We start from the raw sequence: 27,949 nt of genomic DNA on the forward strand, positions 1-27,949 counted from the left end.
ACACCAGAACATACCATACCCTAAAAACCATCGAGAACTACGCATTACATTTCTCTTCTTCTCTTTCTTTTTCTTCCTTGTCCCCCGACCGTGTGCAGAGAGCTCTGCAACCACCTCTCCCTGCCACCACCATCACTACCAGTCTTTGCCACCGCCGCCTGCGCCACCCTCACCACAGACACCATAAACCCATTCCCTAGTTGCATCTCTTTCTCGTTCTTAGCACCCCCACACACTAGGTGCTATAATCAAGAGAGAGATAAAACTAGGGTTTCACCACAGTCGACAGAGGAGACCAAAAGAAGGGGTTGCTCGAAGAGACAGAAGCAGAGGGGAGATGGGTTCGACAGAGGAGACAATTTCAGGGTAAGGGTTAACTTTTCACAGACCCTAATTTTGTCTGTAATTTGGGAATTGGGTGTAAGAACCCTAAAATGTAAATTGGGTATAAAAAGGGGACTGTGGTGTGTGTAATTTTCATGCTGGACTAGCCAGTGTCCAGAACTTTGTTCTGTTAATGTTCAATTTCAGTTTCAAATCAATTCCTGTTAATGTGTGCTGTTAATGTTTAAATGTTCATGTATTGTTCTGTTGCTATCTATCTTGTTTGTTTTGTCTGATGTTTAAGATATTTGATCTCATGCAATGTGTTAATTATGTTTAATTTTAATGTCATGTTAGTGCCATGTTAGTTCACTGTAAATGTTTAATGTTATGTTTAGTTCACTGTTAGGTTTAATTCACTGTTAGATAGTGGAATGCTAGGTTAGAGCCTTAGGATGCATTGTTTTGATTGAGAAATGGGAGAAATTAGTGCTCATAGAAAGCTAATTCTCTTTCCATTCCATTTGTATGCTTAGGATGCATTGTTTTGATTGAGCAATGGGAGAAATTAGTGCTCATAGCAAGCTAATTCTCTTTCCATTCCATTTGTATGCCTAGAGCCACTGCCTTGGCCTTGCATTGTCATCATTGTTAGCTTCTCATCTCCCCTGCCCTTGGCTTAGGCCTTGGTTCACTTGCATTGTTCTCTGCTTGTAGTTGCTGTGTTCTGTCACCTTCTCATAATCCTTTTGCCCTGTGTTGCTTTTGCCCTGTGTTGCCCTGTGTTGCTTCCATTGTAAATTTCCTCCATTGTCTTTGACTTAGGCTAACTGCCTCTGTATTATTGCCCCACTGTTTTCTTCCCCTTGCTGTTTTCTCCTTGTCGTGCAACCCTGCTGTTGCTGCCTCCCTTCCACTGCTTGTGCAGCTGCTGCTGCAACCCTTCTGCTGCTGCTGAAGCCACTGCTGCTGCTGCAACCGAGCTTGGCTCACAGCAATCCAAAAGCCCAAGCTCAGTTCTCAGTTCAAGACCAAGCCCAGGTTTGAACCAAAAGTTGAAGCCCACTGTCCATTGTTTGTACAAACTGAAGCCCAGTTCATTAAGGCCCAGCCACAGTTTAGGTTAAGGCTCAAAGCCCAATTCAGTCAACTGTGGGCTTAATCCAAAAGCCTGAACTCAATCAAAGGCCCAAAGCCTAGTGCATTTCAAGACCAACTGAGCCCAAGCTCAGTTCATTTCATTGTTAAAAACAAACCCATTAGACCCAATTTACTCAAAGGGTATTCAAAGCCCAACAACAGCAATTTAGAAACCCAAAATAGCTAGAAACTCCAAACACACCCAGTCTCTGTGGATCGACCCGTACTTGCACGAGCTACAACCGACGACCGTGCACTTGCGGTATTACTGTAGGCCCGTTCTCATTTCACTTCAATTTTATACGCTTTCCCGGGCCCACCATCAAGCTCGTTCTTCTCAGTCTTCTGATGTTAAAGATTACATTCAGCGTCTTTCTAGGGAGAGAGATGACGCTAGGGCTGAGGCTGGTGCTCTTAGCAAAGCTTTAGCTGCGTCTAAGGCTGATGTGGTACGCCAAGATGAGTCTAAGATAAATCTTGAAGTAAATATGTATCGGCTCAACAAGGGTCTGGAGGGTTTAAAAAATGAGGTCAACCATATTCGTCACTTGGATTCAATGAAACAGGTAGAATTAGATGCGAGTCAGTACGCCCTTTCAACCCTTCAAGCAGATTATAAGAAGTTGTCAGATGAGTATGATTTTCTTGATGAAGCCCGTGATGCTGTTGTTAACGAATATGAAATAGCTTCGGCGAGAGTCGAAGGTATATGCTTATATTATCGAGTGTGATTCTGTAATTTCCTGGACCTAACCATCTGCATTTTTATTTTCCTTGCAGAGCTCCAGGGACAGCTTCACACTACAAATTAAGAGCTTGCGGAGGCTCGATCTCAATTAGTGCATCAGGAAAGCCAGATTAATTATCACAAAGGTTTAGCTACAGCAAGGGACGAGGCTGCCCAAGCCGCTTCGAAGGAAGTGAGTCGCCTTTCCTCGTTGTTGTCAAAGGCTGAGACGATGAATACTGTTATTGCGTACAAGGCTCGGTGTCAACTAGTGGAAGAGACTAACAAAATTCTGGATAATATCGAGTATGATCTTAAGACCGAGCATGGCCTTATCAAGAGCTATCCTCGCCGTGAGAAACCCCCGCCCCCTACATCTGGTTCTTCAGGGCCTTCCTCGGGTGGGAGCGTACCTTCAACGAAGAAGGGGAAGATTGCTAAACCTGCTGGTGGGGTTGAACCATCCAAGTAGATTTTTGTAGAGAGTTGATCTTTGTTGATTATGAGGCTTCCTGAGATTCCTTTTGTATTTTCTTGTTTCCGTGTATCATTGCCAAGCCTGTAATCAACTTTTAATGAATTGATCATTGTTTTAAATATTGTAATCAACTTTTTTTTTAAATATTGTTATGGTTAATTTGGAATATAACTGAATGTAATCAGGGATAGCGAAGTGTTTGAGTGCGAACCCGAAGATATGTGTATCTTCGTGAACGTCTTGAGACCTGTCACCCCGCTGGCTAATCCTGGGCCAGAGGATTCCCAGACGGTGGGGTTCGGGGAAGCGTTCTAGGATATGAGTTGTTTAGAATGTACGTTCATTCCGTCAACCCGTTGCCATAAGATTGGTTGGGTATCTTTTTCTGCTGGATGCCTTCCCCATGGTCCTACACTTATAGACGCTGATAGGGGAGTCCCGAGAGATTGTAGGTGACTACTTTCCCCAAGTAAAATAGAACAACAATTAACACCAGTGTTTACGTGGTTCTACAGCAGAGTGTCTACGTCCACGGGTGAAAGAGGGTTAAAGTGTCTATTCAGTTTGTTGAGTTACATTTAGAAGAATTCCATTGATGGAACCTCTGAGGTAGTAAATAGTAAAAAACAGGAGGATGAAGTATTGACGCGGAGGCTGTATTTACAGGTGTAGGGTTCTCGTGAGGTGTTATATTTACACGCAGTCGTTTTGTTACTATGTTGTTCCATGTATTGTGACTATTTTTTGCCAAAAGTTTGCTTGATTGATAGGTTGAGGTTTGTTATTCCTCTCTCAGAGATAGAAACATGTCGATCGCAAGCGCCGTTTTCTTCTTCTGGCGCTCTTCACGCAGATGCAGGTCTGCGTTGCCCTCTACGGGTAGTATGGCTTGAGATATTTTGCATTCCATGGGTGTTTGAGGATCTCCCCCTTTAGGTTGCGCAGATAATAAGACCCATTTCCTGCAACATCATGTATGACGAAGGGTCCCCCCCATGTTGGTGCTAATTTTCTCCACTTCTTTTCTCGTTGGTATTGGGGAATGGTCCTCAGCACATACTGCTCTTCTATGAAATTTCTAAGCTTAACCTTCTTATTATACTCCCTTGCTAGTTTCCTTTGATATTTTTCCATTTTTTGTAGTGCTTCCTCCCTCCTCTCTTCTAGATCATCCAACCTTTCCAACATCATGTCCGCTGTGAGGTTCTTCTCCCATGCTTCAGTCTTCGTAGTTGGCATGATTATTTCTGTTCGGATAATAGCTTCGGCCCCATAGGTGAGTAAAAATGGGGATTCTCCCGTGGCTGATCTTCGAGTTGTCCTATAAGCCCAGAAAACGTTGTGTAGTTGCTCACACCAACGCTTCTTGTATTCGTCCAACTGCTTTTTGAGGATGAGTACGAGGAGTTTGTTTGTGGCTTCTGCCTGACCATTGATTTGAGGGTAAATTGGTGTTGACTTGTTCTTTCGAATTTTGAAAGTATCAAAGAGTAAGTCGATGTTTTTTCCCTGGAATTGCTTGCCATTGTCAGATACAATCTCAGCTGGTATGCCAAACCTGCAAATGATGTTTTGAAAAATGAATGTGAAGACATCTGCGTCTCGGATCCTTGCCAGGACTTTAGCATCTACCCATTTGCTGAAATAGTCCGTGTCCACTATCAAAAATCTTCTCTTTCCGATCCTTCTATTAGGGGACCCACGATGTCTATGCCCCATTTTGAGAATGGCCAAGGGCTGTCTACTGGGTTCAACATTGTTGCGGGTGCGTGGATTTTTTTGGCGAAACGCTGGCATTCTTCGCATATTCGTGACATTCTTGCAGCGTCTCGTATCATTGTTGGCCAGTAATATCCTTGAGTTTTCGCCTTATCTGCTAGGGATCTCATTCCGCTGTGATTGCCTGCGTCGTCGCGGTGTATGTCTTTCAAAATCAAATGTCCTTCGGATCTGGATAGGAAATGTAATAATGGTCCGAGAAAAGATTTTTTCTACAAAATTTCTTTTCTCGGATCATATCTTCCTGCCTTTAACTGTATTTTTCTGGCTTGCTTTAGATCCGAGGGTAGTATTCTTTCTTTTAGGAAAAGATGAATCTCAGATCTCCAATCTTCTTCTTTGCTGAAGTCTTCATCTTGATCTGCCTTAGTCATGATGTCGTCTTCTTGGAAATCATCCGCGATGAATTCTCCCATGTCATCATCTGCAATATCTTCTTCTGTGTGGTTCCTCTGCTGTGCAGCGCAGAGTTCTTGAATATCAATTGAAGGCTCGTAAATCCTGGTTACTTTGATTGCTTTGACGTCCTCGTTTCTGAGCATCGATGATATGTAAGCCAGGGCATCCGCGTGCCTGAGTTCCTTCCTTGCCAGGTGTCGGAATTTGATGTTTGGGATTTGTGATGCCAGTGTTTGCACCAATTCCATGTATGCTGACAATGTTCTGTCATAAACATTATATTGCAACCCTATTTGTCGGATGACCAGCTGTGAATCGCTTGTCAGACGCACGCCAGTTATGCCCATTTCTATTATCAACTGAAGGGCATGCACCACTGCTTCATATTCAACTATGTTGTTGGTATGCCCCTTGAATTCTAACCTGAAAGCATGTATGATCCTGTCTCCTGTTGGGGTGGTGATTACGATGCCTATCCCTGCCCCTTCTTTATTTTTCGACCCATCTACGAAGACTTCCCATTGCCTAGGATTTTTTGGTTCCAAGATGTCTATAGGGTCTTTACCTTCGTCCATTTCTGGTAGTCCTGCTGCCTTTCGTCCTTCGATGATGACTTCTTCGCAGTTATCCAATGGTAAGTCTGCTAGGAAATCTGCTAATACTTGTGACTTATGAGAGTGTTGTAGCTCATGGATGATATTGAATTGATCTAGGTGAGTATTCCATTTTGCAATTCTGCCTACTTTTCTTGCGTTTTTAAGGACTGCTTCTAGCGGAGCTTTGCATGGGACGCGGACGTAGTGAGTCAAAAAGTAAGTTCTGAGTTTCAGGGTTTCCCATACTAATGCCAAGATGAGCTGATCGATCTTCGTGTAGTTCCTTTCTGCTACGTTCAGGGTCTTGCTGATGTAATAGATGGGCTGCTCTATCTTCGTGTTGGTTTTAACCAATTCTGCGCTGACTGCGTCTTCTGTTGTTGCTATGTATAATGCCAACACTTCATCAGGGTCTGGTTTTTGTAATATAGGGATCTCAGCCAGGTATTCTTTGATATTTCGAAAAGCTTCCTCGCACTCTGCCGTCCATTCGAATTTGCTTCCTTTTTTGAGAATGTTAAAAAAGTGCTTACATCTATCCGAGGACCTGGATATGAACCTCCCCAGCGCAGCCAGCGAACCATTGAGTTTCTGAACCTCTTTTAAATTCTTTGGGGATGACATTCTTACGATGGCTTCAATTTTAGTGGGATCGACTTCAATGCCCCTCTTCGTCACCAAATATCCGAGAAACTTTCCGGAAGTGACACCAAAAGTGCACTTCTCTGGGTTTACCTTCATGTTGTGCACTCTCATTGCTTGGAAAATATCTTTTAGGTCTTGGAGATGATCTTTGCGCAGCTTGCTTTTAACGAGCATATCATCCACATATACTTCCAGCGTACTTCCAATCCATGGTTTGAAAATTGCATCCACCATTCTTTGGTAGGTTGCCCCTGCGTTTCGCAGTCCAAAGGGCATTCTTACATAGCAATAGAGGCCGTGTGGTGTATAGAATGATGTATGTTGTTGATCTTCTTCTGCTAGGAATAATTGATTGTATCCAGAGTATCCATCCATGAATGACATTTCTTCGTATCCTTCAACTGCCTCGACAAGTTGGTCAATGCTTGGCAGTGGATAGCTATCTTTAAGGCAAGCCTTATTGAGGTTTGTGAAGTCGATGCATATCCTTACTCCGCCATTTTTCTTCGGTACGATGACCATGTTAGAGATCCATGTTGGGTACTTGACTTCTTTGATGAATCATGCGTCCAGTAGTTTGCGGAGTTCCACTTCAAATGCTCGATGGTATTCTGGAGCTACTTTGCGCACCTTCTGCCTAAAAGGGGGGGGGGGGTACCTGGTTTTATTTGAATTTCGTGATGAACTAACTTTGGGTCATTTCCCGGCATGTCCCCCAATTTCCAAGCAAATATGTCCGCGTATTCCTTTAGAAGTTTGATTAGCGTGGCTTCTCTTTCTTCATCCATCAAGGTGCCTATTCTGATAATCTTCGGGTTTCCCTCAGTACCTATGTTGACTTCTTTAGCTGCTTCGACAGGTGTAAACGTGGGTTTTGGTTTCCCCAAGAGAGGAACATTCTTTGATTGCTATTTGGTGGGCTCTCCATCTTCTTTTGTCGTGGAGGTGCTTGCTTCTGCGCTGCCAGTGGTGCTTACGTTCAGAAGGCTTTTTCCGGAGATTTCTTCCAGATATGTATCTATGGTTATCTCCTTATTTTTGGCTCTTCGGGACTGGTGCTTTTCTTCCCGCTCATTATTGATCTGATTCTGTAAGGTCTGACATTCCCGCGCAGTTACTTGGTCTCCTTTAATTTCCATGACTCCCTGGGGTGTTGGGAATCTGAGATATTGATGGTAGGTTGCCGCTACTCCCTTGATCTTGTGAACCCATCTTCTTCCGATGATGGCGTTGTAAGGTGAAGGTGCATCTACGATGCTGAATCGAGTGTCCACTTTCATGGGACATGCATCTACTTGTAAGACAATGTCCCCTAGGGGCTTTGTAGCTGCGCTGTTGAATCCGTAGATGGTGTAGTAAGATGACAGCAGTTGCTCGTCGTTGAGTTCCATACGTTTGAACGTGTCATAGAACAGGACGTTGACTGAGCTTCCTCCTACATGAGAATTTTCTTGACATTGCACCCTGCTATTGGGAGTGTGAGGACTAGAGGATCATTATGGTCTTCCATGTCTTCTTCCACATCGTATGCATCGAAAGTCATGGGCGCGTCCATCCATTGTTCGTGCTCATTTACCTCTTTCCCGTCGATCTTATAAAGCTCACAATAATCTTCGAATTGTTTTCTCAATCTCTTCCCAATCTGGGCGGTTAGGGATGGTCCTTGAATCTCTGAACATGAAATCGTGTTGAGGGTGCGGTTGCCTTCTGGTAATTGAACCTGCTTGCCTCTCTTGGTTCTATTTTCGTTATCAATCTTCTGTATATATTGCTTCAGGTCTCCTGCATCGATTAGTTTTTGAATCATTATCTTGAGATTTTTGCACTTTTCTGTTTGATGACCGTTGAAACAGTGGTATTCACAGTATTCCTTGGATTTTTCTGATCTAGGAGGCTGCTTTCCCTTGGACCATGGCCAATCGAAGTTCTCCCTCCCTTTGATCTCTCTCAGGATGCGCGAATAACTGGTATTCAACTTGGTATAGATTTGATCTTCAAATTTTCGATCACCTCTTCGTCTATCATCCCTTCGTTCTTTTCTTTCTTCGTTGGGACGTTCTTCTGTGATTCCTCTTTTGGACCCGCTGGCTTGATCCACGGAATTTGTGCGTGTGGGACGTTGAGTATGAGCTCTGGGATTTTCACACTGAATTTCTTCTAACCTTGCATGCTTTTCTATGATTATCCGGAGATCTCCTTCGGTGGTCGACAAATAAAGGACTCATCCTGTCCATCCCCCATTTGTAGCAGTTGATACTAACCACGGGATCTACGTTGTCAATAGCTTGGCAAATCTTGTGCCATCTATTAGTATATTCTCTGATGGTCTCTTTGTATTTCATCTCCAGCGAGAATAGTTTTTCCATGCCGGTATTGACAACCTTGTTGTACATGTATGTTGCTAGAAATTTTTCTGTGAGTTGGTCGTAGGAGTCGATGGAGTTTGATGGCAAGTTATCAAACCATGACAATGCGGACCATTTTAAACTTTATGGGAATTATCTGCACAGTATGGAGTCTTCGTTATCCCAACGGGCCATCATTCGATTATAATATCGAAGATGAGCCGCGGGATCAATTGATCCATCATAGCAATCGAAAGTAGGAACCGAAAACTTCTGCGATATGGAAGCCCTGGCCAAGTGTGGTGTCAGCGGGGTAGTGTTTGCTTCCTTCATCACTTGATCTAGCCTTCCACCTCCCTGCCTAGTCTTTAGCTCCTTGATTTCTGCCAGCATCTCAGCACGCAGACTTTCCATTGCGATCTGGTGTTCCTCATGAATGGTAGATTTTGCTCGTGGGAAGGTAGTACCGTCGTAGTAGTCCGAGTTCTCGGGATTGTAATCATGGTCTGATCTTTGGCTGCTCCTTGCTCCTCTTCGATTCAATGGAAGTGGGTTGTTTGCGATCACCGTTATTCTATCTTGATTAGATGCTACAGCCTTGGAGTTGGCTTCGTCGCGTTGGTTTTCTACCTCTGCGTTATGAATGATTCTTTCCTTTATTGTTTGGTTCTCTTGTGCTAATATCGCCACAACATCTGTGTATGCCTTCTGGTTCTTCCTTAATTCTATCAGCTCGGCCATCATCTGAGCGGAATGATTTGACCCTTGATTTGGTGTTCCTGGCCGCAATTGCTCATCAGCGGCTATGGTTTGTTCCTCATCCACGATCTGTATTACTGGTTCTGGTGGGTCTAACTGTGCACCTTGGGACCTCGACGGTTGTTGTGAGGGTTGGACTGCTATTAGAAGCGGTTGATTGGATGGAAAGGGTATGTTCTGTTCATTGATTAATGGCATCCCATAAAGGAGTTGTTGTATTCCTGACTCTGCCACGACTTCCTGATGTTCCTGTAGTTGAGCATTGGTTACTCTGGGAGCTCCAACTTTGGATCCGCCAGCTCTTGAAGCTCCTGCTTTGGCTGCCGCGGCATTTACTGCGTTTGCTGAGATGATGTTGGCATTAATGGGGGCCATGCTTTCTGCATTATTCTGCGCCCTATCCGCTTCCTTTAGCTTTTCACCTCTCTGCTTACTCCTAGTTACCACTGGGGTTGTCCTTGGCATCTCTTTTGAAATATCTTTAGCCTTCCCGACATCTTTGCTTCTCTGAATCTTTTAATATTTTCTTGAAAGAGAGAGAAAAAATCACGAAGACAATGGGCCCCACGTGATATCTATTAGCGTTTTGAGTCCTCAAAGGTGTAAAATCTTGAAAATACTTAAGGCGTCCATCTGTGTAGATGACCGCAGATCTGTTCGAAGTTTTGATTTTCAAAGACCTAAAAACTTAGAAAATGCATGAAGAATCAGATCTACTTAGATAAACGCGGATCTGTTCATAATTTTGATTTTCAAAGACGTGAAAACTTAGAAAATGCATGAAGAATCAGATCTACTTAGATTAACGCGGATTTGTTCATAATTTTGATTTTCAAAGACGTGAAAACTTAGAAAATGCATGAAGAATCAGATCTACTTAGATAAACGCGGATCTGTTCATAATTTTGATTTTCAAAGACGTGAAAACTTAGAAAATGCATGAAGAATCAGATCTACTTAGATAAACGCGGATCTGTTAAAAATTTTGGTTTTTGAAATCATGAACGGAAAAAATCGTAGTGTTCCATACATCGTTATTTTCAGAAAACGAAGCCTGAAACAAGTCACAGGAGAAGATAAATATTTTACCGGGATGAAGATCCCTGTTTTTAGCGCCAGATTGTGAACACAAAGATCTGGTGTCATCTGAGTATTCACAAATAATGCGCGCAGACTCATGACAATACAATAAATAAGCTGCGCCTGAGGGGAATGGATAGGTTATGTCGAATCCTTGACTCAGAGTTCTACTACTCTTCCTCGTCTCATCAACTACAATCATTGTTATTGACTCATACAATAAGATAAATAGTGGACGAAATATAAAATGTACGAACATGATATACCATAAGTATCGAATTGAACATATAAAGTGTAAATGCATGAATATATATGAAACGATTAACTTATATGATTCATCACTCAGATCTCTGTCTACGGGTTTGGGTTTTTCATTATATGTATGAAGGTTACAGAAATAGTCGAATGACTTTGAGACCAATATAAGCCTGCGTAGCAGGAGGAACTTCAGTTACACTTTCTCTATCTCTTTGTATCTCTCTTATTCTCCTCTCAATGTTTTTCGGCCCCCCTTTCACTTGGGAGAGAGGGATATTTATAGGGAGGTTACGTGGGGTCCACTTCTGAATCCCGTTATAACCTTATCCTCTTGTGTTTTGTGCCACTCACGCATAAGTCTTCGTGTTCTCGGTTATATCTGCGTGTTTTGTCTGGATACGCAGTATTATCTGCGCTTCCAATACAGGCTGACTGACACGTATGCTGTTTGAGGGTATTTAATGCGGGTAGTTGAGATGTCTGTCCGTGGTACACAGTTATCCTCTGCCCCTGTCTTGTCTGCGTCAGTCTGACTAACCCCATCCGTAGATCTTAGATCTTTCTAGGTATAGGATAAAGTGACTCTTGGCTGTCCACGCGTGATATCATATCTTTATGCCCTTAGCCGCATGTCCTCCACGTGTGTCTTTGTGGGAACGTGGCTGAAGATGAAATGTGTACCTACACAAGTTTAACTATTTATCAAAACAGAACCTTACAGTAGCTTAGCCAAATAAAAAATCCTAGCAAATAAAAAATCCTATCGAGCTACACCAAATCAAAAATCTTAAGTGACGGAACGAGGCGAAGCCGATCCATACCAAATAAAAAATGCACCGTGACAGCGCGAAGCGAAGCCGAGCCATACCAAATAATAAATGCATTGGGACGAGGGCGAGGTGAAGCCGAGCCACACCAAATCAAAAATGCTCCACGACGAGGTAGGACAAACTCGCCAAAAATGCACGACGAGGCGAGGCGAAGTCACATTACACAAACCAAAAACATCGTTAAAAGAAAAAAAATGATTTTTGTTGGTTTAAGCTCCGCCCGGTGCCTAGCACGGGCACAAAATCTAGTTAAATATTGATAGCTGGATCAATATTTCCAGAGATGGCGGTTCTGAACCTTGTTGACCGTGACCCATTGTTTGTTGGAGCAATTAGGGTTATTGACGGATGAAGCAATTGATGGTGGTCAGAGCAAGTGCTGCTAGTCAGAGAAAATACTGCTAGATTAGTGAATATTGACATTAAAAATAAAATAAAATATTAATTAAAAATAGTGGTAGCTGGATTGAATATTATTTAATTAATTAAAATATTGATTTCCGAATCAAAATATTAGTGTTTGAACCTGTTCAGAATCATGCTAGACAGGGCATTAAGTTCAAAACTTTAATTTTGATCAATGGATGTGCAACTGAGAATCAACCAATGGATGAGAGAGGGAATGACTACATGAGGTGATGGACCGACCATGTAGTGCCCAGATGCTCGATTGAGCATTTACCAAACTCCTTTGCAGAGCAGTTGGTAAAAGGATGATTAATTATTGTTTAATCATTATTAAAATAGTGTTGACTGAGTATTAGATGATAAAATCTGATTATGGAGAGAGGAGGGGCCGACCAAGGGGTGTAAAACCGGCCCTTGGTAGTCGTGGGACCATCTGATGGTGAATGGATGACCTTCCCAGTTGCAGGAAGGATTTTGAACAAAATAAGGACTTTGGATGATTAATTTGGTCAAAAATCATGAAAAGAAGTGGGACCGGCTTCTCCAAGACAAAAGGCCAACCATGATCGGCCATGGAAGAATGCCCGTGTCACCACGCTGTCCGGGGACCAATCTTGAGAATTTTTGTATTTTTTGATGGTCAATCGAGCATTATTTCATCCTTTTTTGAAGAATTTGAGTTTGACTGAAATTCTTGATCTTGGTGGAAGAACCGCTATTAAAATATTAAAATAATATTATTTTAATATTTCTCATGGTAGAAAGACGTGATGATTGCGGGAACACTTGCTTTGCTAACCGTATAGTCCATGGAGAAGATATGGAAGTTTTAAGAGTTTTAATCGAAAGAGGAAGTCCTTGAAAGAGAAAAATCCTAAATAATAATAATAATGATACAATTTTTTTTTATCATTATTATAATAAATATCTTGACAAGATTAAAATTTTGACGTAACACGAGTCTCACCTTTCGCTAGTGCACGTACTCGGCTGTTCACCCCTGGACAAGCCATTACCGCTGCTGTCACATGCAAAAATAATAAATATCTTGACAACTGCATTAGTAATGGTTGTGGTTTCGGTGTCTTGGCTTTCACTAGAGTGGTGACTTTATTGTTTTTTTAAAGAGGTTGAGTAACCGCCTTGCTAGTCACGATGTGAACTACCAAGTTGACAGTTTACTCTTCCATAGACTAGGTATTATTATTCAGAGAGGAGTTGGAGCCCAGATTGTCGCTAGGCTGCCAACTAACCACTTGTAAATACTTTTTTTTTTGCAATAATTTTAATAATAATAAAATAAAAATTAGTAAAAACAATATCTGTTGGCATATTTTACAATTATAGTAAAAACTTACAAGGATTCGTACAAAGCTTTAGTTGGTAACCGAGCAACAAGCTGGACACAACTCCTTTTTGAATAACAACTCCTAATCGATGAAAAATAAAACTGCCTAGACCACTTCCAGCATCATTACTCACTAAAAAGTTCTTCAGACGCTTAAAGAAACAAACAATATCTTCACTAATCTTCCCCAAGATAGTGAAAGCCAAAACACCCAAACAATACCCCTGTGAAGTACATTCATCTAAGTATTTAGTACATTTACACAAAATTTCTTTCGAAATGTCTTGACCTGGAACAAAAGCGCGGACTCCCTCCCCGGTGAAGGGCGAGACACCCGTGACATCCATACACACATCTTGGTCGTTTTTCCAGTTAAGAACAAGGATATCTGCTAGACGTAAATCCTTATTATTATAAGATAAAAATCCCAAGGCAACTTCTTTTCGCGCAGGCACACCATCTTTATGGCAAATATCAGCAATTACATCACGAACGAGGTCATGGAGAAACTTGAGGCCAACGTCCTTGGCACAATGGAGTGCATAATCACCAAAAATATCCATATGCTTATTATGAAACTGCCTAGCTAGTCAAGACGCCAATTCTAATGTAGGTAGTTCACTGGTGTTTCTCGGTTCTCCAAAGGTGGGAACCGTAGTTTCACTCCAGGCCACGCTATTGCTGCAGCCATTACCCGTAAGCGCAACAAATATGCAGACCTATGTTCTTCGCACGGATATGATTTCGGTGTTTTGGCCTTTCCAACTTTGGGGGAGTTGAGTGATGACATTTCTGTCTTTTTGAAGAGATTGAAAAATTGCATGGCTTGTCATGATATCAATAACAACTTAGGCAGTTCTCTGTTTCATAGGCTAGGTATTATTAGTCAAAAAGGCATTGGGACACAATTTGTTGCGCGTCTCCCAGCCAAATCTTTGTAATTGTAATTTGTGATTTTGGCCTTCTCTATTTAAGCCTCTGTGGCATCTTTCATAATAATAATAATAATAATAATAAAAGCATTGTATTTGATTCTTTTTTTAATAAAAGCCTTTGCGGCGCCTTTTATATAAAAAAAAAAAAAGAGGAGGGGTGGGGTGGTAGGGGGTGCTGGCTAGAACCGGCGGCACGGTCGGCTAACTAGCCGCGTGGGCCCATCCCTCGTGGGTTTTTTTTATTATTTCATCTCTCTTCCTTTTCTTTCTTTGATCAAACTTCCAAATCCTTGTTCTTCCATGTTTTTGGATGCTCCTTTGAGCATTATTACTAAATACACCCATAAATGCTGCAGTAAAATTAATTAATTAATTAGTCGCTTTATACTAGCAAGCAATATGTCTAGGAGCATTTAGAAATGATGTGATCATTATCATATATTATTCTGGGAAAACTCAAACACCATATATGAATTCCGAATTCAAATAAGAAATGCTGAGACTTTCAGCTTAACTGTAAAATATATGGAATATCGAAAATTCTGCCTCAGAAGCATTAATATTGTCGTCATATATTTTACGTTTGATGGGATTTTACAAAACTACGATTCACTTCTTTTGCAGAAGGTGAAGACACAATTTATTATGATTTCAATACCGCTCAGAGATACATAATTTCCGACGTGATTTTATGAATATGACCTTCATCAAAAATCCACCATCAACAACACCCTACCACCTTATTCGACTAATTTTCTTTTTAGTAGATAGGCTCATTATGGAATGAATGTCACTGCAACTCATTTAAATTAATAAAGCAACCTGATTTTCTTTTCAAAAAATAATTAAGTGAAAGACGCTAACCCAATAGTTAGAGATATCATAATTAATTAGTTAAGTCACCAAGTTTGATCTTCTCTTGCCACATGAGTTAAGTAATACTCCTTTCGTCTCATAAACTGTCAGTTTCTTCCTTTTCATTTTTTTTTCAAAATAAGTAATCTTTTCATTTACTATTTTCCCAAACAAATCCTTAGTGATAACTAGTTCTGATAAAAATTTCTCTAAGAAATTTAAATAATTTGGTAATTATGTTCATACTTGTCGCGCAAATTTTTTTAAAAAATTATAATTGCATAAAATTCACAAATGTCCGTCTTTTAGTTTGAGGGATATGTCAATTCCAAGTCCACCACAAAATAATAATAAAAAATATCTTATGTCATGTTTTTTTCTTCTTTAAACTATACACATACCGTTAGACTAACTTTTTGAGGGATGTGCGGAGCAGAACACAAGTGTTTCTCTCCATGGTCTCAAAAAAACTATCCAATCTTCCGTCCCAAATTAGTGATAACTCCCTATTGATTGGAGGAAAACATCACTCAAATGAAAGATAAACTCAAACAAGGAAACATATGGAGAGATAACTAAAAAGAAAACAAGTCTTTTGGACAAAATATAATCCTTGATTTTCTCTTCAAAAATGTCACCCCCATAAAAACTGAAGAAATAAAGTTAACCACTTAACAGGAAAAAAAAACAGAGAGAGATAAAAATGATTTTACATTTGATCAAATATTCCATTGTAAATTGGAAAAGATTTCATTGTAAAAAAAAACGGAAAGAGAGAGATAAAACTGATTTTGCATTTAATCAAATATTCCGTTGTAAATTGGAAAAGATTTCATTACCAATGAGTAATGTTGGAGAATATTTTGACGAAAGTGTTGATGGAGAATCGTCGTCTTCCGCAGCAGAGACAGAGGCGAAAGCTAAATCATTACAAAAATTGAAGGAGAAGGTAAGGGTAAGTAGGACGTCTATGATATTATGGCATGCACATCAAAATGATGCATCCGCTGTAAGAAAACTTTTTGAAAAAGATAGATCATTAATTCTTGCTAGAGATTATGATCAGAGGACTCCGTTACATGTAGCTTCTTTACATGGTTGGATTCATGTTTCTAAATGTCTTCTTGAATATGGCGCTGATGTTAATGCTCAAGATCGCTAGAAAAATACGGTAAATCTCTTTGTGCTTTCCTCTGCTATCTCAATTTTTCATTATGTTTTACGTTCCTTTAGATTCATAGGATCAAATGCACAAGCAAAATATAAAACTAACATTAAATTTTGCTTAAATTAGATTCTCATTTTTCTTTACATCATTCTTCTATACAATGAATTTACGGAAAACATAATGAAAAAAATGATCTGGTAATGTTCAATGTTAATACGTATGCAGTCGTTATTTAAGCTTGATTATGCATCGTAAACCGGTTTGCATCTTTAATTTTCTAAATTAATATTTCCTTCTTGTTGGAAGCCCCTAGCTGATGCAGAGGGAGCTCGAAAGCATACTATGGCCGAGCTATTGAAATCATATGGTGGTTTGTCCTATGTAAGTTCTTTATTTTATTTTTTATCTACATGTATTATTACATTCATCATAACCAATTCTTATTTTTCTTAATATGAGACAGGGTCAAAACGGCAGTCATTATGAACCTAAGCCTGTTCCACCACCACAGCCAAACAAGTGCGATTGGGAAGTCGACCCTTCCGAGCTTGATTTCTTTAATGCAAACATGATTGGAAAGGTGCGTGAATTTTGTTGTGTAAGATATACGACTCAACTGCACTTGGATGTTATTGATCATGAATCAAGTTTTCTACCCATATACTTTAATCTGACACAGGGACGGTCCTGAGCAATTGATGCCTCAAAGTTAATCTTCGAGATATTGCCCCTATATAAGGTTATATATGGAAGAAGAGAAAATACTTGAATTTTATTTTTATGTCATCTTCTTAACACAACTAAGCAATTATTTATTTTATTAGATCATGATTAAAAGTGTAATAGAACCAAAATATGAACTCAAAAAATATATTTAACAAGAGCAAACATATCGACGTAAAACTTTATAAAACAATAAGACTTTTTGGATCAATTTATATTACGACAGTGTATCTACTATATGCAACAATACTAACTTAATCATAAAATTATGTCTTATGTGTTAAGCATACGATAAATAAATGTGATATTTTCTTGAAATACATGGACAATTGTGATATAAGTTGCGTGCCTTCATTTTAAACCCATTTTTTGAAAAATATTGTTGATTGTTGTGAAATACATGTATATAATTTGGCGAAAAAACATGAATTTGAATTATGTGTCCCTTTATTTTAAACCCATTGTGTCTATTCATTTTAAACCCATTGTTTTACCACATGACACTATAATTGCTTATAAAATGTAAAATTGAATGTAGTGTTACACGTCAGATAAAAGAAAATTTCTTTATATAAAAAAGAAAAAAAAGTTAAAGAAAATAAGAAGTGCACGGATTGCAAAGAGTAAATAGTAAACGTGTTTCTTAATCTAGGTATATTTTAGAAAAAAAATCATTTTACAACCCCTCTCAATAGTTTATAAGAATACCAACACGCTAATTAAAAGTTTTGAATTTTTTGTTCAAAACTTATATCATTAATCCGATCTATCATAAAAACGAGAAAAAAACAAAATAAATTGATGTCCTGAAAATTTGATGCCCAAAGTGGAACTTTGTGTCAAGGCCGACCCTGATCTGACACAGTGCCAAGCTTTTTCACATTTGTCACCAATCATTACTAACCTGTTAATTGAAATATTTTTGTTTTATTGACGATATTTAATCATGTAGGGTTCTTTCGGTGAGATTCTGAGAGCTTCTTGGCGTGGAACACCAGTAGCCATCAAACGAATTCTTCCGAATCTCTCTGATGATAGAATGGTTATGTAAGATTTTTATGTATGCTCAAGTGTTAAGAAAATTTCTCTCTGATGATAGAATGGTTATGTAAGGTTTTTATATATGCTCAAGTGTTAAGGAAATTTCAGTTTCACACTGTTTGAAAATTAGTTGTGTAAAGTTTTGTAGTTCTTGCTTTGAGATTCGTGAATGCTTGGCAGGGAACCTAACTCGCGATGCTCCTCGTGATTCATCCAGGACTTCAGGCACGAGGTTAACTTGTTAGTGAAGCTTCACCACCCAAATGTTGTCCAATTTCTTGGAGCAGTCACTGAAAAGAAACCACTAATGCTAATTACCGAGTATTTGAGAGGGGTAATATCAAAGCTTCATTCACTTCCTTTTCTTGGGTGCAAAATGAACGAAATGTCTATTAACTAGAATTCTATTTATGTTCTGTAACAGGGTGATCTCCATCAGTACCTCAAGGATAAGAGTTTACTTAGTACCACATCAGCTATTAACTATGCGTTAGACATTGCCAGAGGCATGGCTTATCTCCATAACGAGCCAAACGTAATCATTCACAGAGATTTAAATCCAAGGTGAGCACAAGAAAACTATAACTTGAAAAATGAGATTATCAAATGTGCATAGATTTTTGTGTCATACTTGAGCCAAAAACGATATTCAATGTTACTTATCACATGATGCGATAAATTTCTTTCAGGAATGTTCTTTTGGTCAATTCTAATGCAGACCATTTGAAGGTGGGAGATTTCGGATTAAGCAAGCTCATTAAAGTTCAGAATTCCCATGATGTGTACAAAATGACCGGAGAAACTGGAAGCTGTATGTATTTTTAGATTTACTACATCTACGTAATATGTTTTATTTTTTCATAAAAATTTATTGCTTTCATTTGTTCATGGAATAAACCAATATAGACCGGTATATGGCTCCAGAGGTCTTCAAGCATCGAAAATACGACAAGAAAGTGGATGTTTTTTCGTTTGGGATGATATTGTATGAGGTATTTTTACGCAACTCACTTAAATTATATTGTTTGTCCGCCATCTATTTCTTTAATATGATTTTTGAAAACATCTTTTCTCGTAAGTAGATGCTAGAAGGAGATCCACCATTTGCGGGCCTTGAACCTTGTGATGCCGCGAAACATGTAGCTGAAGGACACATACCGCCATTTCGTTCAAAAAATTCCCTCCATGAACTCAAAGAGTAAGTATAACAAAACTCTAAATGTGGCATTTCGCGAAATGGGTTCCTGCGAAAATGGCTAATCCCTTGCGTGAACTTCTTTGTTTTTTGGCGTGTTTAATTAGGTTAACAACTCAGTGTTGGAGTGCTGACATGAACCATAGGCCATATTTTCTGGATATTCTCAAAAGGCTTGATAAGATTAAAGATAACTTACCATCACCGGATGTTTATCACTGGCACATCTTTACTCCATAGTTAATGTTATGTATGCTTTGTAATTTATTAAAGTTATCAATTAGAGCTATCCGATTTTAAGCCTAATAATGATATTTTCTTGATAGTGTCGGTCCTGAGAAATTGATGCCTCGAAGTTAATCTTCGAGATGTCGCCCCTATATGGAAGAAGAGAAAAAACTAGAATTTTCTTTTTAGGCCATCTTCTTAACACAACTTAGCAATTATTTATTTTATTAGATCATGATTAAAAGTGTAATAGAACCAAAAGATGAACTTGAAAAATATATTTAACAAGAGCCAACATATCGACGTAAAACTTTATAAAATAATAAGACTTTTTAGATCAATTTATATTACGATAGTGTATCTACTATATGCAATAATACCAACTTGATCATAAAAATATGTCTTATGTGTTGAGCATACAATGAATAAATCTAATAGTTTCTTGAAAAACATGACAACTGTGATATAAGTGGCGTGCCTTCATTTTAAATTCATTGTTTGAAAAATATTGTTGATTCTCGTGAAAGACATATCTATGAGTTGGCAAAAAAACATGAATTTGAATTATGTGTCCCTTTATTTTAAATTCATTGTGTCCTTTCATTCTAAACACATTGTTTTATCACATGACGCTTTAAATTCTTAGAAAATGTAAAACTAAATGTAATGTTACCACGTCAGACAAAATGATTTTCTTTTATATAAAATAAAAAGACAAAGTTAAAGAGAATAAGAAGCCCATGGGTTGCAAAGAGGAAATAGTAAACATGTTCCTTAATCTTGGTAGATTTAGAAAAAAAATCCTTTTACTACCTCTTTCAATAGTTTATCAGAATACCAACAAACTAATTAAAAATTTTGACCTTTTTGTTCAAAATTTATATATTAAGCCGATTTATCATAATAAACGAGAAAAATAAAAATAAATTGATGACCTAAAAATCCTGGTCAAATTGGGTATACCAAAATTTAAATGGACTTAGAGCCTTGGCTAAGGGGTGACTAAAAAGGGTGAAACTACGAAATTGATATTGTCAATTCTAATTAAATCTAACCTATTGGTAAGGTCAATTTCATTTACTCTTTTCCTTCTCCTTCTCCATCAATCTAGTGATCAATTCTTTATCCTTCTATATATTTCACCGAATTGAAGCGAAAAAAAATTGTCGATTAGATCTTATTTTTATTGTCGATTAAATTTTTTCAAACTCTATCTAATACTTTATGGTGGGTTTAGATGCAGAATTTTAAAGGTGGAGTTTATGGGTCCAGGGGATTCAGTAGAATTTTGTTTCCCTTGGTACGTTTGGTTGCCTGAATCCTTGGAATCACCTTTCTTATGGGAATCAGTTTTCCAGCAAATCCTCCATATGGAGTCCGACCCTTCCCCCCTAAGATTTGCTGGGAAACTTAACAAGGGATTTATGAACCCACTTTTTTTTTTATCTCTAAATCCCATATACATGCACTTTTAAGATTTGATGGTAATGTCAAACGGTACAAAGACTTTAAAACAAGAAAACCTTATAAATCCTAGGAATATTGATTGTGTTACCAAACACACTGGGGATTTATATGAATCCCAGAATTTGTAATCTCATGGGATTTTAAATTCCCGAAAACGGTGAATTGTACAAACAAACCCACCATTAGTTGTTGTTTGAATGGCATATTAGGTCGAAAATATCTAAATTGTTAAATTTCACTTGTGTGGTCGGTAGAGTATCTCTTCGTCGACCTTGACGACTAATAGTACTCGTTATCTTCCTAAGTTGAGTACTGTGACGACTTTTGATTTATGAAAGTAACACTTTACAGGGTCGTCGCGGTATTGGGAAAACCACCTTGACGACTATAGTTTAGTCGGCAAGTTAAGAAATTAATACCTTGCCGACCAATAAAGCATTTATTATACATTTTTCTGTATGTGAAAATTCTTTTAGTCGGCATCATGATTTATTATCAATATGCCGACTAATGGTGGTCGTTATCTTCCTTATTTGTCGACCTTGCCGATTTTCATATTTTTCAGTTCTGAAGGTGTTAGTCGTTATCTTCAATATTTGTCGACCCTGCCAACTTTTCATACTTTAAGTAAAGAAAATGTTAATTTCTTCTGTGATTTTGAGTAAGATGAAACCGTTATACAGCTGTGCAATCCTATTTTAGTAGTGTTTGACTAGTGTGGTTTCTTTTCTGTTAACAAAACAAAAATTAGAAAACAATTTTTTTTTCTCAAAAATCTTTCAACAAAATCCATAAGATTAATCTACCTAAAACATGATTTCCTAGCTTTTGATTAAACTAAACAAGATTTACAGTAAAACCCCTATAATTTAATCCGCGATAAATTAATAATCACGATAAATTAATAAATTTTGCCGGTCCCGAGTCGGGACCAACGTGCTAAATTAATAATTCGCTAAATTTATAAAATAATAACTTTTTTTAGCTTTCTATAGGTCTCTTCGAATATATAAATTAATAACTCTCTAAGTTATACTACCTCCGTCCCACTATTAGTTGACCTAGTAGCACAATTTAGAAATGATTTACCTCTCAAACTATACGACGGATATTCGTAAACTTTATATCATTGGAAAGCATTTTAAAACACCTACATAACGAATATAAACATGAGTATCAAATTATATAAAATCAACTACTAATGAGACAAAATTAAAAAACAAATAGGTCATCTAATAGTGGGACAGAGGGAGTATAAATTTAGTTTTACATTTATGCTAATTTGGTAAATAATGATTCAATTGTGACTTGGTTTTTCTTAAAATTGATGTCACATTGAATTTCATCTTGGATTTCTCTTACCATTATAAGAGTTTTTGGTGTTGTCGTTTCCTGATGCAATAAAAACCTATTCAATATCTTTGCAACTTTTATAGCTTCTTTACGAGAAGGTGGCTCTGTAATTACACTTTCATCTTCGACTTCCACATCATCACTTTCATCTTTTTCCATGACACTCTTAATCATTTCTTCGCCAGTTAACAAATCTGAAATAATATCCTTTTGAAGGAAGTTTAAATCCATTCCACTGTGATAAATCAATTCACTGATTAAATTTTGCAATTCTCTAGTTTCTTTATTATCTCACGCTTCACTTGGATTCTGTGATACAGTGTTGTCCATTGAACGAATCTTACAATTTTGGAGTGGAATAAGGTGTATTGTTTCATTTTGTTGGTGTTTTTTTTAAATTAAACAATATTTTGATAAACTAAATAATAAATAATTTAATAATTATTAATTTTTACGATTATTTAATATCGCGATAAATTGATAAATTCTGTCGGTCCCAACGCTATTATTCTATAGGGGTTATAATGTATTAGTGCTAACTAAACAAGGATAATCTAGGCTTTTTTGAGAGTATGTGGCTAAGGAGCTTTGGGATTTATTTCCAAATGACCCTATTTTGTTTTATCAGGTATACCCCAATCTGGCCGGGCTAAAAATTTGACACCCAAAATTGCCCTTTGGTCACTTTGTGTCAAGGTCCGCTCTGTCCCTGAACTCGAAGATGTACTAAAAACAACCCACCAAGTAACCCTGCTGTAGAATAATGTGGCATTTGCAGAGAAAAAAATTCCAAATCACACTTAAAACAACTAACAAACTTGTCCTTTAGAACTGTTATTCTCTTGTAGATCAGAAGGTACTAGCTAACATGCATTTTTTGCTCTCTTGCTTTACTGCTGCTTTTCGAATCTTTTACTTAGCTCATCTAAGCCGGATGTGATTTTTTGTTGCTATAAATACTCACTCAGCATTAATCTGAGTTCTTCACCAACAAACATTTATTATTGCAACATGAAATGATATAGTGTTAAATTGGAAGTGAGAGTTGTAGGAAACTGTACCAGTTACAGCACTTCACCTTGTGAGCTTTAATTATGGACAAGTTTCCTCCAACATCTGACCTCCAACCTTCACTTAAAAGAAACTAATTAAATTGATGTTTTTAGTAATATACTATTTGCAGCTCTGGATCATTCATTCCTCTCCCCTCTGGCTTTCATCAAATATACGGGGCAATCAATCAAAAAGTCGATGCTGGAAGTGCGAGTTGGATGATACCAAATTCACAGAGTATTAGTTATTAATAATGCATCAAGATGAATTTGGTGTTCTTTGGCTTCGCATTTCCGTCATCACTGAAGGTTTGCTCATTTCCTCAACTATGTAAATGTTGCCGGTTACAATCCAAGCATCAATTTGGGAAGAACAGCATTCAAGTTGCAATTACGAAGTGTAGGACACTGGACCACTGGCTCTAATGTAGGTTACTGTTTCTCCAGCATTTTACCCCATAAATTCACCTTATCTTAATTAGCAAATGAGGAGAAAGATGAAATAGCCTTCTTAAGTATTGGGTTCCTCTGAAGGGAATTAAATTGTAGGGGCATCAGTGTACTGTAGACAGCAATCAGACAAGTAATATTGATGCTTACCTCCAATAGCACCTCTAGTCAAGTAGTCAGGTCTCTTGCTGGACTTAAAGAGATCGCGTCAAGAACTAATTCTTCACCACCTGGCATGAAAAAAAAAATTGACTTCCAAAATCACGTGTGCAATATACAAGTATAGCTTCCCAATTTTGCAAATAGAATCTTGATCTATATATATATATATATATATATATATATATATATATATATATATATATATCCCGAGTATGGTTTTTCAAAAATGGTGGCTTCATTCTTTCACATTTGGTATATTTGAAAGACCTTTCACTCCCCTAGTAAAAGAAAAATTCACCCTATGGAAGTTTGTACGTAGTCTATGAAGGGTATTCTGTTCCCTTTATTTGTCCATCTGGTCTGAACAAGCCAGAACCAATATTTTCGAACTCAGATATTCATAAATGATAAATCAACCAACAATTGCATCATAAGAATAACTTCCTACCCAACTGCAGCCTGGTGTTTTTTGTGCTTTCATGCTTTCCATCGTTTTTCTAACTGCTGTTGCTTCGGTTATTCGGCCTGCAGCCATATAAATATCACAAAGTAAAATGTAATATCCTCCCTCATCCGGCTTCAATTCCAGGAGCCTCTTCACTGTCCGCTCTGCCATATCTAAATCTCCATATATCCTACAAGCACCAAGTAATGCACCCAATACTACATCATTACAGGGTATTGGCATGTTCAATATAAGCTCATAAGCCTCCTTTAACCTTCCTGCTCTGCTCAACATATCCACCATACACCCATAATGCTCAATTTGTGCCGCAATGCCATACTCTATCTTCATACACTCAAACAATCTAACCCCATCTTCAACCATCCCCTTGTGTGTAAAAGCAGTGAAAAGTGCTAAAAATGTAACGCCGTCAGGGAGAAATCCATACTTGGTCATATCGTGAAACAACTGAATTGCTTCTTCAACATTTCCATGATTCGCACAAGCTGACACCATGGAGTTCCAAGTTATCAAGGTTTTCCTCTCCATTTTATCAAAAACCTGTCTTGCCCTTTCGACACACCCACATTTTGCATACATGTCGATCAAAGCATTACAAAGAGATACCATCCACCCGAACCCATTCTCACCAATATAGCGATGAACATTCGATCCTACTTCTAAGTCCCCCAAATTCGTGCAAGCCGAAATTACACTCACCATAGTAACCTCGTCGGGCCGAACACCAGATTGCCTCATTCGCTCAAACAACTCTAACGCTTCCCTGGAACGTTTGGCTTTCGAATAACCTGTAATTATAGCAGTCCACGAAACCACATCTTTTACAGGCATTTTATTAAACACTAGCTGAGCATTATCTAATTCACCAGCTTTTAAATACGCAACAACTAAACCTGACCAAGAAACAACATCTGGTTTCATTGTCTCTTGGAAAACCTTGAAAGCCTCAACTGAAGCACCTTTTGAAGCATAAAGATGGATTAATGCATTCTGAACAAACAAATGTGAGCAAAACCCACATTTCAAAACTTCCCCATGAATCTCATTTCCACCCAAAGAAGTTATTCTTGAACGAGCTTTAAGAAGAAAAGTGAAAGTAAACTCATCCGGATCAACAGAATTTCTTCTCATAATTTTAAACAAATGTAATGATTCTACTGGGTATTGACTCTTTGAATAACCTCTAATTAAGGTATTGTAAAAGAAGGTGTTTGGTTGTTGAATTTGAGTGAATAGTTTATGAGCATGTCGTAAATTACCATTTGGAGATACAGAGACAAATCTCAACATTTTTGCTAGAATTAAGGTGTTGAAGTGAAGACCAGTTCTAATTATGTGCCCATGAATTCTTTTTAGGTCTTTCATGGTTGTGCACTTTTCTGCCATTAAAGCCATAGTTGAAGCTAGCCTTAAACCCGGTGACTCCATTCTGTCGTACTTTCTCTCCTTTTGGCAGTGACTATATATGATTGGTAGCTCTTGGGGGGATAACCTAGTTGGCCAGGCTGCCGTGAGCGGAAGTCGGTAGTTCTAGCCGGCTTTCCAAAAGACAAGAAATTACGGCGCTCTTTGAACCCGTGGGAATTGTAGATCAATCCTTTTACACATACCGCCAAGTAAAACCATGCAACAAACCGCGTCCTTAGAACAAGGCTTATGATGGAATCTAAGCTATTCCAAATGTGGAAAAATTATGAAATGTCAAGTCTAATGATTTCCAAATCGGATCATTTTCTACATTTTTTTCAAGCTACCTTCCATGATATTATGGAAGAGACTTGGAATCCAAAAAAAGAAAAACGCCAATCAAAATAGCGCACAGCGCTAAATGTAAAAAAAAACGTTAAAATGATTAGCGCTGAGCGCCAGAAAGCATCGCGCCTAGAAAAAAGTTAGCAGAAAATAAATTAGATTAATGAATCCTACATACGTGTCAAAATTTAATTGGTTAAATTATTTTTCTTTTGGATTTAAAGTGCGGAAATTCGAAGTGCTATTCTTATTGCTCTCTCCACGTAGTAGTCAGTGGGCCCAAAGTCTAATATAAAAATACAAAAGCATAAAAACGCTATTTTCTTTCGCGTTTTAAAATTTCCACGTTTAGACTTGAACTTCCGGAATGTATTCCAAATGGTGAGGTGGCATAGTATTTGGAACATGGAACTCTTTCACCATAAGACTTGCTACTAGGGGACACTTTTGGGCTCCTCCTTTTGAAGAGTTCGACGATTTTGGTAATATTTCCGGAGCATATGTTTAGAATTTTTTAATTTTAAATACAAAAAAAAAAAGTTCATCGGCTGTAGTCAAATAATTTTGAATATTGTGTAAGGATAGGATTTTGTTTGTTACAAGTGGGAGAAGTTTCGGGAGAGCTCTTTTCTCTTTCCTCTAAATCGGCGATCAACTCGGTGAAAAATCGGTGTAACTCATGCAGAGCAAACATTAAATTTCTGCTTAAATCCTACAGTTTTTGATCTCTTATTTATTTTCGTTGCTGAATTAATTCGTATACGGTTTCAATTAATTAATATGGTTGATCTTTCCTTCTATCATTAGGTACTAGCTCAGTGCAGGAGGGTTGCTTGGAATTGGAGCGGTTTTGCCTTTTTTCGAAGCAATCAAATTATTTCTGCTGCCATGGACATACTTTTGAATTACTCAATGCACGCGTTGATCACTTTAATACTGGTTGGTTATGAGTTCTTGATTATGGTGTCAAAAGCTATCCGTGTAATTAACCTACATCGGTCTTTTAGGGTTCTGAGTTTTAATAGCTGTTATTCAGTTAATGCGGGAATTATTTTAAAGAACTGTAAGAAGATTTTCCACAGGTGTATAACATTCACAGATGAGAAAAGTGGTAGGAATATATTTATGAAGGCTTTCTTCCTCGTTATTTTCTCCAACATATTTCTCTCTTCTGCTGTTGAGTTTACAATGGACTCTGAACTTATACAGGTCCAAAAAAATGGCATCTACTTCGATAGTAGACATACTGAGAGCGTTGAAAGAACCAAATATCTCTTCCGAAGATTTACTTCAAGGAGCACTACAGTTCAAATATAGCTTTTTGGGAAAGGTTTATTCAGATAGGACTTTCTCAATTAATGACTTAGATAAAGAGTTGAGGAATCTTTGGCCAAAAAGCAAAGATATCTACATTAAAAAAGAAGAAGATGAATCTTATCTTGTAAAGTTCCAGACTCAAGAGGAGTATGATGTAGTTTTAAAGTTCAGACCATGGTTTCTGGATGGAGATTTGTTTGTGTTGGTTTCATGGAATCCTCAAATACCGAAAAGCTTAGTGGATCTGACAAACCTAGATACGAGGAAGCGCAAAGAAGCAAGACAACATGCAATAGAGACTGATCAAAGTGTTAAAGAAGGAAATAATGAGATAACAGCAAAAGGAAGGATAAGCAAGTTGTTATTGCTGATCATGACTGCATGCATGAAATCCAGCAGAATCCTGCAAATTTTATTGTTGAACTGTCAAAGGAAGCAGTTAGTATAAAGAAACAGGATAAAGACAACATGATCAAGAATATTCCTTTGTCTTATCCTCCTTCTGATACTGTGCCTGATGGTGATGCTCAAGGTATGATTTATGTGCATGCAAACAAAAATCTGAATGATAATGTAGTGGTCCAGAGACATGGGAAAAGAACAAGATTTGAGGAGAGTGGTCCTAGCAATTCCAGTAATATGTATAGCAGTGTTCATAGAAACTTAGAA

General features: G+C 38.1%; 2 protein-coding genes across 5 annotated transcripts; one reads left to right on the plus strand and one right to left on the minus strand.

Annotated features, from left to right (window-relative positions):
• The first annotated feature begins 15,472 nt into the window (after positions 1-15,472).
• On the plus strand, positions 15,473-19,449 carry LOC113277462 (integrin-linked protein kinase 1-like). Of its 3 annotated transcripts, none has more exons than XM_026526550.1 (10): positions 15,473-16,077; positions 16,381-16,455; positions 16,538-16,654; positions 17,750-17,844; positions 18,019-18,172; positions 18,263-18,402; positions 18,528-18,649; positions 18,745-18,830; positions 18,921-19,036; positions 19,141-19,449. In XM_026526550.1, the coding sequence occupies exons 5-10, from the start codon at positions 18,146-18,148 to the stop codon at positions 19,271-19,273; spliced, it is 624 nt and encodes a 207-aa protein (XP_026382335.1). In that variant the 5' UTR covers positions 15,473-16,077; positions 16,381-16,455; positions 16,538-16,654; positions 17,750-17,844; positions 18,019-18,145; the 3' UTR covers positions 19,274-19,449. The 3 variants fall into 3 exon arrangements, with proteins under 3 accessions (XP_026382335.1, XP_026382336.1, XP_026382337.1); XM_026526551.1 differs by having other exon boundaries at positions 18,056-18,172; XM_026526552.1 differs by having other exon boundaries at positions 16,388-16,455.
• A 3,760-nt stretch (positions 19,450-23,209) lies between these two features.
• On the minus strand, positions 23,210-25,771 carry LOC113277463 (pentatricopeptide repeat-containing protein At5g06540-like). Of its 2 annotated transcripts, XM_026526555.1 has the most exons (2): positions 24,194-25,771; positions 23,210-23,813 (listed from the first exon to the last, which is right to left on the minus strand). In XM_026526555.1, the coding sequence occupies exons 1-2, from the start codon at positions 25,637-25,639 to the stop codon at positions 23,799-23,801; spliced, it is 1,461 nt and encodes a 486-aa protein (XP_026382340.1). In that variant the 5' UTR covers positions 25,640-25,771; the 3' UTR covers positions 23,210-23,798. The 2 variants fall into 2 exon arrangements, with proteins under 2 accessions (XP_026382340.1, XP_026382338.1); XM_026526553.1 differs by lacking the exon at positions 23,210-23,813 and having other exon boundaries at positions 23,957-25,771.
• Positions 25,772-27,949: the final 2,178 nt, after the last annotated feature.

This window comes from Papaver somniferum, chromosome 5, assembly GCF_003573695.1.
Source record: "Papaver somniferum cultivar HN1 chromosome 5, ASM357369v1, whole genome shotgun sequence".
Lineage (NCBI taxonomy): Eukaryota > Viridiplantae > Streptophyta > Magnoliopsida > Ranunculales > Papaveraceae > Papaver > Papaver somniferum.

Bases quoted from the DNA above. Each gene is read 5' to 3' on its own strand.
- LOC113277462 (XM_026526550.1), top strand. From the start codon at position 18,146: ATGCTAATTACCGAGTATTTGAGAGGG. The intron at 18,173-18,262 runs GTAATATCAAAG...GTTCTGTAACAG, and splicing joins TTACCGAGTATTTGAGAGGG to GGTGATCTCCATCAGTACCT. The intron at 18,403-18,527 runs GTGAGCACAAGA...AATTTCTTTCAG, and splicing joins CACAGAGATTTAAATCCAAG to GAATGTTCTTTTGGTCAATT.
- LOC113277463 (XM_026526553.1), bottom strand. From the start codon at position 25,639: ATGGAGTCACCGGGTTTAAGGCTAGCTTCAACTATGGCTTTAATGGCA.